We start from the raw sequence: 13,835 nt of genomic DNA, 5'->3' as shown, positions 1-13,835 counted from the left end.
GGAAAACTTATTAAACTAATTGCACTATAATAAGTAATGACCGAAACATGCCTTGCACCAAGCACTATATATATATACAATACTAGCAGTTCACCGTGGTTTAACCCTCGTATGTTAAGATTTCGCGGGATAATCGGTATGTAAAAAAGTAACAGCTATCTACTTATCATGCGAGTCGCGAAGCTGAAGTGGCAATGGGCAGGGCACATAGCTCGGAGAACCGATGGACGTTGGGGTCTTAAGGTGCTGGAATGGCGACCCCGCACCGTTAAACGCAGCGCAGGTCGGCCCCCAACGAGGTGGACGGATGACATCAGGCGAGTCGCTGGGAGCCGCTGGAGGCAAGCGGCCCAGGACCGTGGATTGTGGAACTCCCTATAAAAGACCTATGACCTATGTCCAGCACTTCATCGGTTGAAACGTCCGTCAGTGGACGTCCATTGGTTGAAATGATGATGATGACTTATCAAATTTCATTGCGATCGTCTAATTAATAAAATTACGTATGTATTTAAATAATATATATAATGCATCCAAATTTAAAAAAATTGTTTTAAGCCCGCGTAGGTACCTAAAAGGCGGCCTTATCGCTTAGCGATCGTTTCCAGGCAACCATAGGATTAGGAAAACCAAGAGAATGACTGTATTATTTTTACATACATACTCACGAATAATACCACACATAAAATAATATGATACAACTTGTGTAGATACCCTAGCTGCATCACACATCCAGGCCACCTCGTCAATGGTGGGTGCGGCTGCTACCAGTGCCGAGCAGGCCAAGAGGTGTAAATATGAAAACCTGGATATCAGCTTCATTTTTGTGCCTTTTGGAGTAGACTTTGGGACCGTGGGGTCCGGATACAGAAGCTCTTTTCAAAGAACTATCGAAAAGGGTTATCGAGTCTACCGGTGATCCTAGACCGGGCAGTTACCTTGGCCAACGAATTAGTTTGGCCATCCAAAGGGGCAATGCTCTTATCTTTGCAAAAATCTTAGGAACTGTACCTCGCTGCGGTGGTTTCGAAGACATTTAACATTTTATTTAGTTTTAAATAGTTTATTTTAGGTTATATTTATACAACAATTATTTGACTTGTGTTATTCTGAAATAAAGTTTTTAATTATCTGGATAAGTTACATAAATAATAAAAAAAATAATAAACTAATATATACTATAATATACATACTTATGAGTAATAATAAATCACATAAAGTCGTCTTTATTGCTCAAGATAATGACTAATGATAGACTTTCTACCCGGTCACTTGTGGAGTTGAAGGTATTCTGGACCTATCAGTAATCATTGCAGGGCCTCCTCCCAAAATGAGAAGGTTTACGACACTCTCCAAGTGCTGATTGGTAGATTAATATGTAAGGTAATCTTGTACTCAGGCTACGTATAAACGAACAGACAAACATACACTTACTTTTTTATATTAGTATGGGTTCAGGTGATTCAGTCTGAGTGATTGGCGATTAGTTAAATTGACTGTTCTTATCGGATACAACCATATCATCACATGAAAAATTAAAATAGAGTGACTCCTGTCACTTTATTAGGTACGCGGCGCTTACCGTAGGTACTATGGGCGTTGCGGTATTTTATCTTCAATAGGGTTGTCATAGGTAAACACTTATAATGTTTTAAATTGGTTTGTATGGAAAAATCAATTTGCTCTTTTCGATTTAATATTTTTACAGGGTGATTCCTTATGAAATATACTTATGCATCCTTCAATATTATTTCGTGATTCGGTTACACGTTGTATGTATACAATACACGTTGTATAATAAAATAATAGGAAATACATGTGAAATAAAAATACTTATATAATTGACTTATTTTTAACTGTTATTTAGATTGCAATTGTATACTATGGTTTCGTGATATGATTTCGTATTTGTTATTTAAACAGTTTTGCATGCATAGGCATGAAAAACTGTTATTGTTTCGCCTTAACAATAGTGTTAAGGCGAAACAATACCTATACCTTCTAGTAAAACTCTGAAACACCTTGTAAAATGTTTCTGCAAAATACAGAATTGAATTTGAACCTGTAAAAAGTTCGAGGTATATGGAGCCTCTACTTAGGTAAATGACTATAACTCATTTTCAAACAAGTGTTTTGTAGATTTTTAGGATAATGTAAACTAAGTATCTATAGGTATAATAAAATGCAGTTAAAGTAGATTTTTAATCTTTAATCAGGAATATTTCTAAACTTTCTGTGTCATCGATTATATTAGATTCTGTGTCATTGTGACTAATAAACAATGGGTGAGATTTTAAGGTGTGACGTCACAGTATTTCGATTCGCCATTGATTTGTGATAACGCATTACACGTGCTCCAACCTCTACAAGTTATCAAAAACCTCAGTCCTCAAACTGACCTAATAAGGCCCGTGAACTATCAATTATTTATTTAAAAAACTCTTTATTTGAACACCACTACACAGTCAGAAAAATAAAGGACGAATAGAGAGAAACGCAAAAAACTGGAGTAGAATACAAAAGGCTTATATATCGCTTTAAAGCCTACATTCAAAGAACTACATACGAATACATAAACAAAATATACACAAATAAAAACATAAAATAAAATATTCATAAATATATATAAAAATAATAAACTAATATAGGGTGAAGGTGGCAAAGTGCGCCTAGCGGGCAAGTGCACCTACCACAAATATCTCGAAAACTACCGATTTGATACTAGTAGTGACACCTTATATCGACGCTACAAACTAAATCATAGTTCTTGGTGAAACTCATAGATGGCTCTAGGCATGTGAGTTTGAGACACGCGCCATTTTATTTTCACTGATATTCAAAGTGGTGAGGAGAGATGACTATGGCGTGATCATCGTCGTAAATCTCAAGAAATCGAGTATTTACCGATATACGAGTGAGGTAAGTGCACAATTTAAATATTTTGCTTTAAGATCCTGACTTTATTTCACTCCTATCTAGTAAAATGCATATATTTCTTGCAAGTTAAATATACTAACCTCAAATTTATATAGTCGGGGAAGCGCGCCATACTGACTTTTTATATGGCGCACTTCGCCGCAATCCAGAGGTTACAAACTTTTTTAAATGTGTCTTTTTTACAAGCTTTTATTTAACTTGCAATGTTTGTTTACTTGTTTGTTTTTATGTTCGGGTGAAATCTTGTAAATGAATTGTAAAGCAGTTATTTTAAACCGATTAAGATGTAATTTGCATATACGTTTATTAGTGAAATACATTTACACAAGTTTAAGATCGCGACAATTTTTTTTTTAATTTAAATTTTGTAGGCATTGGTTGTTTTGATTTGACATAAAGTTTACATTCTTTTTAAAATACTTACTTAAATAAAAGCTTGTTTTTAAAAATGTATCTTACTAAGTATTTATTTATTTTTTGTACGTAGTCACGTTCGACTCCACTGTAATTTTTAAATTCTTGATCCCATGAGAAGTGTGTGCTATTGTTGGAATTACTTCAAATATTGTTATCCGAGGGTCATAGAAACCTTAACTGCCAAAATATTAGTAATTGTGCTTTGAGGCTAACCTACATACATGCACACCGCACCCAAACACAATAGACTAGTAAAAGTCACAATTATTAAATCATTATTATTTTATTGTTTCTGATTTTTGTTTAAGATGGGGCGCTATAAAAGAAAAACTGAAGGTCCTTCATGGTCCAGAGAGGCTTTGAATGAAGCAGTCGAAGCTGTTCGATCGGGTAGAATGTCTGGGTATGCAGCCGCATCAACCTTTTCTATCCCAAGAAAAACTATTATGGACCACGTCACAGGTCGAAGGGGCCAAAAATCATTAAGTCTAGGCAGACCACCAGTATTTAAATATGAGACAGAAAAAATGATGTTATTTGATGTTGATTGTTAAGAATTTATAACAAATATTACACTTAATAACTAATTTCAATGACTAACTTCTTATTTCAGTCCCTTTATAATACCTACTGATACCAAATAAGTAGTTCCAAACCATGGTGTTCCCATCGTAAATAAAGAAAAAATATACTTGACACTCGATTATCAATATTTAGAAAAAAGGTTCATAGCCTCTGACTTAAGATTGTATGGCGCATTTAGCCGAAATTTGGTTTTAAATACATAGATTCTTCTAGAATGAGGCTATAAAAAAAAAGAATTGCATGCATTTTGTTGCTTGTTTTCTTAAAATAATATAGGGCTGTTTTTATTCTGATGCTTTATTATTGCGTTTTAATAATACAAGGCGCACTTCCCCGATTTGTCGGCAAAGTGCGCCGGGTCAGACTGTTTTCAAATTTTATGCTAAAATTCATTAATTTGCCGTCAGATTCTAATGACACGACATTAGTTGTTGTTGCAAAACATCACAGATCCTTATGGTACCACGATTTAGTGTTACTCGTGAACTTAAGCACAAGTAATATTGCACCAAAGTCAACTATGAAAAAAGTATGGCGCACTTTGCCCCCATCACTTATATTATGAAAAGCTATATTATCTCACATCAACTAGTAGTAGAGATTCACACGGGGTGCAGTTGCGTGCGCTTCATACATGCACGAAAGCACTGCCTACCCTGAAATTTACCATTTTATGGCATATTGCAAACCCCGGTCAAAAACTCTGTGCACGCCACTGCTGGGGTAGTACTATAGCCATGCTTATTTCTGCCGCTAAGCAGAATTGTTACAATGCTGTGTTCCGGTCTGAATGGCGTGGTTGCCGTTGTTATGACAAGAACATGCAGGCTTAACACAGGGCGGCATTTGCAGGACGTTGACCTACATTCTGTGTTGTGATGATAATCCACTTATTACTATAAAAATGGAAGCGTTGATAGCCCAGTAGGTATGACTTCGACTTCGCTTTCGGGGGGGCAGAGTTCGAATTCCAGCCACCTCTAACTTTTCTTAATTACGTGCTTTTTTATTTAAGCAATTAAAATATCACTTGCTTCAGCGGTGAAGGAAACTCTTACAATGCTTTTCTACAAGGATTTTCCAAAACTCTTATTAGTTTATTATTTTTTTTTTATTATTTTATGTGTGTAATTATTCGTGAGTATTTATGTTATAATAATACACTCTTTCTCTTGGTTTTCCTAATCGTATGGTTGCCTGGAAGAGATCGCTAAGAGATAAAGCCGCCTTTTCGGTTTTTTTAATATTATGATAGACCTAGAACAGAATTTTGGTATACAGCTATATTATTTAAATACATACGCCTATCCTAAGGATTTTTTAAAACTCTTACTGCAGATTATCTTCATTTTATATCATCTGCATACCCTGTGCATACCCTCTGTGCACGCCGCTGAGTGGGCCGATGTGCATGTTCCGAGCATTTTTGAGGAAAATAATAAAACATATATACATAAGAACACATTTAATCATCAATCGTCATCATGAATCGTCATCATCAATCGTCATCATCAATCGTCATCATCATCGTCATCATCATCGTCATCTCCCCTGGCGCTTATTTTAGCTTGCAGCTCCGTAGCCGGGTTGAACACGCCGCTGGTTTGAGCGTTGCACAGGAAACATCGAGAGGACTTCTTGAAGTTAGCCAGTGCACACTTCTCGCAGAAATAGTGTTTACATCTGAAACCATTGAAACAGATAGTCAAAAAATGCATAAGACAGCTCAAAATGTGACATTTTAACGAGAAATTTATTTGTGTGGGAATGGAGGGGGGGGGGGGGGGGGGGGTTACAGAATAGTTTTGAGTAGGACATACAAGAAAATGTAAGAGCGGCTCAAATCTGAAAATTGTACCACTTCGAATTGTATGTCGCGGAGTTGTAACAGCGAGAAGGAAGGAGGCACATGGTAATTTTGAATAATTGTGATTTTGAAAAATTCGATATTAATTACTAAGAAATAGTTTGTACACTTTATCCCGGGACACTCTGTATATACCTATATTATTTAAAATATATTTTATTACCTACAAACAATACTTTTTCATACGTTTACTTATTACTTTACGATACTACAAAGTAATGGCTCAGTACAAAAATGAGGCTACTCTTACAAACTCTTTTTCAAATCATGTCCTACCCAACACTTATCCAGAATCACAGGTAGAAGGTAACATGGAAGTAGCATGAATGGGTAAAAAAATAACCGCCTGTCAACGCTCTCGGTGGCATTATAATTCGTCGTATAGTTTTAGTAGAACAAGTCGTTAGCGCGAGGCAATGGATAAGTAGCGCCATCTAGTGATTCACTTGACAAGATTTGTGAACAAATAGAAAGATGGAAAAGTCTTTATTGCACATGCAAAAAGAATGAAAAGTTAAAAATTAAAATGAAGGTAAATGTATTCAATATAAGCGCAAAGATGGGCTTATCGCTTGAAGCGATCTCCTCCAGAAAGCCGTTGTCGTTTTTTTTTTTGGGCTTGTATCGTAGGAATCAGCTAGTGTACCATTGCTGGGACAGGTCTCCGCTTGGAGTGGGCAGCTTTCGTGAAACTCAGTGACATCTTTTCGTTCAAAACACCGTAGCACCTATTATATAATATTCCTACAGCCTAACCTGGTGACTACGGGGTCCGTGAATGTTTCCCTGCATATAAAGCACTTGACGGGCAGCTCGTCGTCACTGTGTATCTCGTAGTCGGAGTCCCCCTTCCCCCCCTCACTGGGGTGGGACTCTTCCCTCTCCAGCTGCCAGCCGTGCTTGTAGTCAGACCTGTCGTGGAGGAACTTGCAGGAATCTGGAATTAAATATAATAAAAATTATAACACCCCGTAATATACCTCAGCTCTAGACTTTTTTTAAAAAATACATGCAACCATAAACATATATCCACTAAATAGAAATAAATGTAAAAATCGTGACAAAGAGTGGGCTCACAGATACATATGCCGAAACTGAAAATTTGATGGAAGTTTTAGTTTAGTTAAGTAATACACACACACACACACACAACCCACCCACGCACACACCCACCCACACACATACACTATCTCTCTCTCTCACACACGCACACGCACACTTATGGGAAGAGACATACCAAAATATATTTGTTTTAACCAAACAAACATTTTATGAAACGGGATGCTCACATTCTAAAACAGTTGGCCACCCTAGTATGCATTATAAATGTACCTATTTAGTAGAAAAGTATTTAAGAACGTTTTGAGTTACCTGAAAATTATCAAATTACAAAGGTAGTTTTATAAAGTTCGGAACAATTTACAGCTGCGAAGGCATCAGATACCAAAGTCGGTAAAAAAAGCTGGAAAATTGAAAAGTCATTTACCAAACCAACTGGGTAATTTAGGGTATCACAAAACGACTTTTCAAACGTTGAAGCCCACCAACCCGAATATCTCCTAGGAGAGGCCTGTTCCCAGCAGTGGGACTTTAATATGCCGTAGATGATGTTGATAGCTTAGTCAGCATCTTACCTCCGAAACCGCAGAAGCCTGTCTCCTTGTAATCTTTACATATGTCTGGTTGATAATCCCATCTGTAAAACGATAAATTTAAACTGAACCGGATCTAAGAGAAGTCCTTAAGTTATTGGAAATTCTTATAAGCTCAACCGAACTTAAAGGAAGTTATTTAGATAGTGGAAGCTGAGTTGATGGTAAATAATAAAAAGAAGAAAAGAAACGTGTGTGTACACGCTTTAGAAGTTATACTTCTGAAACGTGTGTGTACACGCTTTAGAAGTTATACTTCTTTGGCGTAACAAGGTAAAAATCTTTTTCAAAGTTTTATCTTACACCCTTATTGATCTTTTGTTGAGAAAACGACACTAACAATAGAAAAAAGTTATTTAACACTTTGAAAGTTTTATTATAACGCATTATCTAGTTAAATAAAGTTTATTAAAATATTAATATACAGTTATGGAAATTGAAATAATAGACATAATTTAATATGAAGTACTAATAGATTCATTGCCGGACAACCAAGTTTCACTCAACATCAAAATTTGAGATATTTGCACAATTAAATCACCGGAATGAGCCCGCAGACTTTGACAGTTGAAAGTGTACACTGTCAGACCGTATAGATAACTTCAGGGTGTCGGTTTTTTGTGACGGTATGCGCGCGCATCGTAAAAGTTTACTCTCATCATTTTTCCCTAACGCGCCAAAAGAAGACTTCAAAAAAAATAACAAGTTAAAATAGCCTAACTACAAAGTTAGCGCAAAACAACAATTAAGTGGGAGCCCTAAAAAACTCTAGCTCACCTGACAGTAGCTCTCAAGTTAGCTGGAGCCCTAATGGGGCCTTTCCTCACGAGCCCGGAACTGGCGTTGCCCGCCGCTGTATCCTTCTTCTTATAATATTGGGCGTAGTTATTTATACCTCTGTACACCTGCAAGGTAAGCGGGGCGGACGGTTACAAAACGGACGGCCCATTTTAATTCTAGCAATAGAGCTTCTATGACAGAGCTTGTTCGAGGAAGTGCATCCGCTGTTCTCATTTCTGCCGCCAAGCAGCCACACGACAATCCACACATCGCCATCTAATCCCAAAGTAAGCTTAGCTTGTGTTATGGATACTAATGCTAAGATGAATATTTTTATGAATCACCATATCAACCCATTGTCGACCCATTGCACCCACAATGAGAAGGGGTCACGGCTATAGCCCCCCGCCCTGCCCAGTGCCGATTTGTGGACTTCACACACCTATGGGAATATTACGGAGAACTCGCAGGTACGCAGGTTTCATCACGATGTTTTTCTTCACCGTTGAAGCAAGTGATATTTTAATTTATTTAAAAACGCAAATAACACCGAAAGTTTGAAAAATCACCTGAAAGAGAGGCCGCGGAGTAGTGACTAAGATATGACTGCTCTTGTCTCGCTTATTGTATAATTTATTTTACCTTATCGTCAGCTTGACCAAGAAGCTCTTCGTTTATTTTCTGTGCCTTCTCGAATATAGCTTGCGCATCTCTGTCCACCTCAGTGTCCATGTCGTACGTAGATGTTGCGTTCTCCCTCTGTTGCTGTACCGAGAGCGTTGTGTTTGTCTTTTTCTGGAATATAATTAATAATAATTAATAATAATAATAGCTTTTATTAACAATCTTGTAAATTACATTTCACCTTATTCTACTTAGTACTACCAACATTTTTTGCATGTTTTTATTGTTTTTTTTTTCCAGTATTTGAAACTTAATCATTGTTTTTATTTATCTTTGTTTAATTGACTCTTATTCTCTTTTTTTATTGGCATTTACTGGGTGTTGGAGGTGGGCGTTAATTGTTGCGACACAGTTTATACTACTGCAACAGTTATCGTACACCATGTTTATTGTGTCAATTCTGTACCCTTACCAATATTCTGAATAAATGAAAAAATGCACGGTACCGAAAAAAAAAAATTTATTTTATTTATTTATCATAGGTAGGTAGGTACATGTACAAGTAAAGTAATTAGAATAATTATACAACCAAATGCGTACATCTTATATTGGTGAGTATGTAATAAATGCATGTAATGGTGAAATTTAAAATCCATGATTTAGGTAATATTAAATGTGTTTTTCACAGAACTGCTCAGCAGGATTTCGTTTTCTAGGAACTGTTGTTCAATTCACCCTTAATTCAATTCCCATTCTTGCGTGCCGTGGTTAAACACTGTTAATAATCCATCTGATAAATTGTTCCTGGTATCACGCGTTAGGTAACTCGGCGCCAAATATTATTTGGTGTCATTTAGGGCTTCTAAATACAAAACTGTCGTCTTGCATACAACGGTATTCCAAACTGAGTAGTGACATCGGTCAACTGCCTTCCATTTCTTACGTCATCACACCAACCTATTACCGGTCCACTATAGAGCTAGGGGTGCTCCCATAATGATAAGGAGTTAAGGCCGTAGTCCACCACGCTGGCCCAGTGCGTGCTGTATTACAGGCGACAGTGCTCCCCTGAAATTGTAGTCTCGATGATTTAGTGTATGATTGTTTGCGCGTGTGTGTTTAATTAATAACATAGTTTATTTATTTATACTTTTTATTTGTATAAAACTCAGAAGAACGAACAAACACATGAAGAATGAAGCAGGATACAAAAGGCGGCCTTATCGCTAAGTAGCGATCTCTGCCAGGCAACCTTAGGATTAGGAAAACTAAAAAGAATAGGTGGGGTACACTATCTAGAACATACATACGAATAACTACATACTAATACATAAACCAGACTACACAAATACATTGATAAAGTATATTGATAAATATACTAATACATATTTTAACATACCATAAATACTTAAATATGAGTTAGAGTAGATAAATAAATAATAATAGTTGTTTTTATTAAGCAATATAAAGAGCCTTAACAGCATTTTTAAATATGCCCAGTGGCTTCGACTGTCTTATGTTTGTTTATCTAGTTTGATAAGAAAATGTTTCAATAAAAATTCGTTCACAGAAAGGTTTAAAGACTCTCAAAAGAAACAGTTTCACTTTTGCACAACACAAATTTAAATTGACATAAAGAAGTTGTATTATACTATCTAGTTAGTGTGATACAAAATTAGCAACTTAAACTTATAACAACTTTTAGTACTTATTTAATAAAAAAACCAGCAATCAATAATCAAGTAACCAATGTCACTTAAGTAATTCAGTAAGTCTATGAAAATACATCCACCCAAATATGGGGTCCTGGTATATTCAAATTCATCATATATGTCTGTTTTATTGTACCACTGTTCAGAAGTCAGATTTTACGTAGGAGATACAAGGAGCTTTATACAAACATCAATATTATTCAATCTTTAAGAGAGATAAAAACAGAGCATCAAGCTTGTCTTTAAGAAATGCTTATTGTAGAATTATTTACAGATACCTTACCTTTTCCTCACCATTGCTACTATTGTCACTGTCATTAATTTCAACTCTGTTACGTTTATTCCCTGTTGATTGAATGTTGGGATTTGATTTATGTTGTCTTTTTGTTGGTAGCACTACGGTGGGTTCATCGGAGTCTGAGCTGTTTTTCTCTGTGAGAAGTAAATTTAACAAATGAGTTTCCTGATTTCCTATCTTTATCATTAACCTTTTAAACATTGGGCAAAGCCTTTTCTCAGAGGGCAGATATTTAGCTATAGGGAAAATACTTATCAAACTATTTCAATATGCGTTGATGATTGTGATCATATGTTATGTACCGATGAAAGGTTGACACAGCGGTGGAGGTGAGCACAAGCTTCCTCTCATAGGAGAAAGGGTTTTAAAACATATACCTATCACACTACTCAAATGCATGTTAATTATTCCTATCATGGTATACCCAAGAAAGGTTAACATCCAGCAGGGGCTATAAACAAAAATATGCAAAAACAAAAATAGTAAGTCTGTCTAACTGTTTGAACAAGAGCCAAGGGTACTGCTGTTCCTGGCAACACCCAGTGTTATAGAGCTGCCCTAATAGGGGGCACAATACCATTGAAACCTGTAACCATGTAACTTTCCATATAGAATAACCTCACAACCATGTTAGATGGAGTATTATATAATTCATACTAATTTACTTTGCATTTGTTTGTTGATACAAATTTGAGTCATTTACTTTGAGTTTGTTAGTTGATACAAATTTGAGTCATTTACTTTGAGTTTGTTGGTTGATACAAATTTGAGTCATTTTCTTTGAGTTTGTTGGTTGATACAAATTTGAGTCATTTACTTTGAGTTTGTTAGTTGATACAAATTTGAGTCATTTACTTTGAGTTTGTTCGTTGATACAAATTTGACAGATTAACTTTGAGTTCGTCCTCTGGACATAATTCTAAATCCATTCCAAAGCACTGATTAAGTCCTTTACTAAGGCCACCTGAGAGAAGCCAATGCCAAAGGGGGAATTGACACTAAAAGGTATAGGCTATAAATTAGCTCATAATTTACAAAGCAACTTTAAAATAGTTCTCAAGACTCTCTTATTTTAAATTTACCTTATTAATTGGCTATTCTGGGGGGCTATAAAAATAGAAAGATCATATTATAATATGATCTTTTGGCTCTGGTCAATTTCAATACCAGCTCAAAAGGTTTATATTTTGTTTATTTCGATTAAATTATGTATTTACTACAAAAACTACTAACAATCGATTATCAAGTATAATGAAATAAAAATAAACGTTTATTCGTTGTAAAAGCGTGTGCATGATCTCAGAATTGTTCCTGGCCAATCAGGGGGTTTGTGGGAAAGCAGTGTCTCATAAAAAGCCTCTTACTTGTAAACACTTACAACTTAAGGCGATAGATGGCATTACAAAAGTAAGAGCTTTTTGCTTGAAAAAACAAGTTTTGAGTTGGGGGCGAAGCACTAGTATTATCCTGAGCAGGGTAAGGATAGAATAATAAGAATAGGGATAAGTAGTGGAAGAAGCATTTACCGTCTGAACTAGATTTCTTTCTTTGCCTGCCACCTCTTTTCTTAAGGTTGCGTCTTTTAAAAGTCGACGGCACCTCAACCTCTACATCTGACATATTTACCACATATAACTTATTATTTCTGTGCTAATTATAGCTTATAATGATATTAAAACAACGATAAAAACAATAATTTTGCAATATTTGTTTACAATAGCTAAGGTTATGTTCGGATACTTGACTCGACATTGTGCTGTCATAGTGTCACTGTGATGTCAGAATGTTCACTAAACTCTGTAGATATAATAGTTCAATATATATTTCACTCAATATGCCATTCATTTTGTGTTTGGATTAGTCTAAAAATATCGATCAGAATATAGGTATATTTGTCGATGGAATAGCTGATTTTAAATATGCAACAGTTTTCTTATGTCATCTGTCATGACTTTCCATTTTATTCCTACACAAATATCCGATCATACGAATTTTGTATGTAAAGCTTGGCGTTCACTGGATCCCTTGTTTAAGAATAGCATCAGTTAAAATGTTGGCTACTATTAGAATAAAATAATAATAATAACACGTTAATACTTTATCCATTGAGGAAGCCCAAACAATTGCCTTGAAATTCGACTTATTAGTAGTGGGATTTATTTGTCGCTTCAAAGACTGTCCAGTGGAAATATTGCTTTAAATGATATGTAAATTCAACATACAATGAGCGTACGTTACAAGTTCACCTATTTTTGAGCAAATGATAAAATACGTGATGGTTTTGTTAAAATGAAATTCATTATATACATGTCGAATAAAATTGGTAGGGCCCGTCTGTCCGTTTACAAAATAGAAATTAACAATAATTATTAATGTTAATGAAAACTGATTAATGTTAAAACTTTAACTGGTAATTTACTGAGCATAAAATATTTACGGGATCATTTATTAGATTATAGGTATCTATATTATTTAAAATAAATAAATAAATAAATATACTACGACAATACACACATCGACATCGAGCCCCAAAGTAAGCGTAGCTGGTGTTATGGGTACCAAGATGACTGATGAATATTTTTCTGAATTATATATACATAAATACTTAGAAAATACATATAAACACCCAGACAATGAAAAACACTTATTGTTCATCACACAAACATTTTCCAGTTGTGGGAATCGAACCCACGGCCTTGGACTCAGAAAGCAGGGTCGCTGCCCACTGCGCCAGTCGGCCGTCAATGACCATATTATGTCTTAACAAAACGTTTATGTATCTAGAAATGGCCTAGATTAGTTTTGACTAGATTTAGACGACTTTAATTATACTGACGACTCTGAATACCTATTTAGATATTTTATTGATTATTAGAAGACTTACAATATATTATTATGAAGTAAAAATTAAAGAAAACCCTGACTTTTAACACCCACATTGAGTTGTAAAAAGAAATGAAATT

General features: G+C 35.4%; 1 protein-coding gene across 1 annotated transcript; it reads right to left on the bottom strand.

Moving 5' to 3' along the window:
* Window positions 1-5,428: 5,428 nt before the first annotated feature.
* LOC120624925 (E3 ubiquitin-protein ligase RNF113A) lies at window positions 5,429-12,616 on the bottom strand. The gene is made up of 7 exons (XM_039891746.1): window positions 12,399-12,616; window positions 10,858-11,006; window positions 8,881-9,033; window positions 8,236-8,363; window positions 7,441-7,502; window positions 6,563-6,743; window positions 5,429-5,622 (listed from the first exon to the last, which is right to left on the bottom strand). The coding sequence occupies exons 1-7, from the start codon at window positions 12,490-12,492 to the stop codon at window positions 5,451-5,453; spliced, it is 939 nt and encodes a 312-aa protein (XP_039747680.1). The 5' UTR covers window positions 12,493-12,616; the 3' UTR covers window positions 5,429-5,450.
* Between the last annotated feature and the right edge of the window lie 1,219 nt (window positions 12,617-13,835).

The sequence above is a fragment of the Pararge aegeria genome, chromosome 7 (genome assembly GCF_905163445.1).
Source record: "Pararge aegeria chromosome 7, ilParAegt1.1, whole genome shotgun sequence".
Lineage (NCBI taxonomy): Eukaryota > Metazoa > Arthropoda > Insecta > Lepidoptera > Nymphalidae > Pararge > Pararge aegeria.
This window is presented reverse-complemented; position numbering and strand designations above follow the sequence as displayed.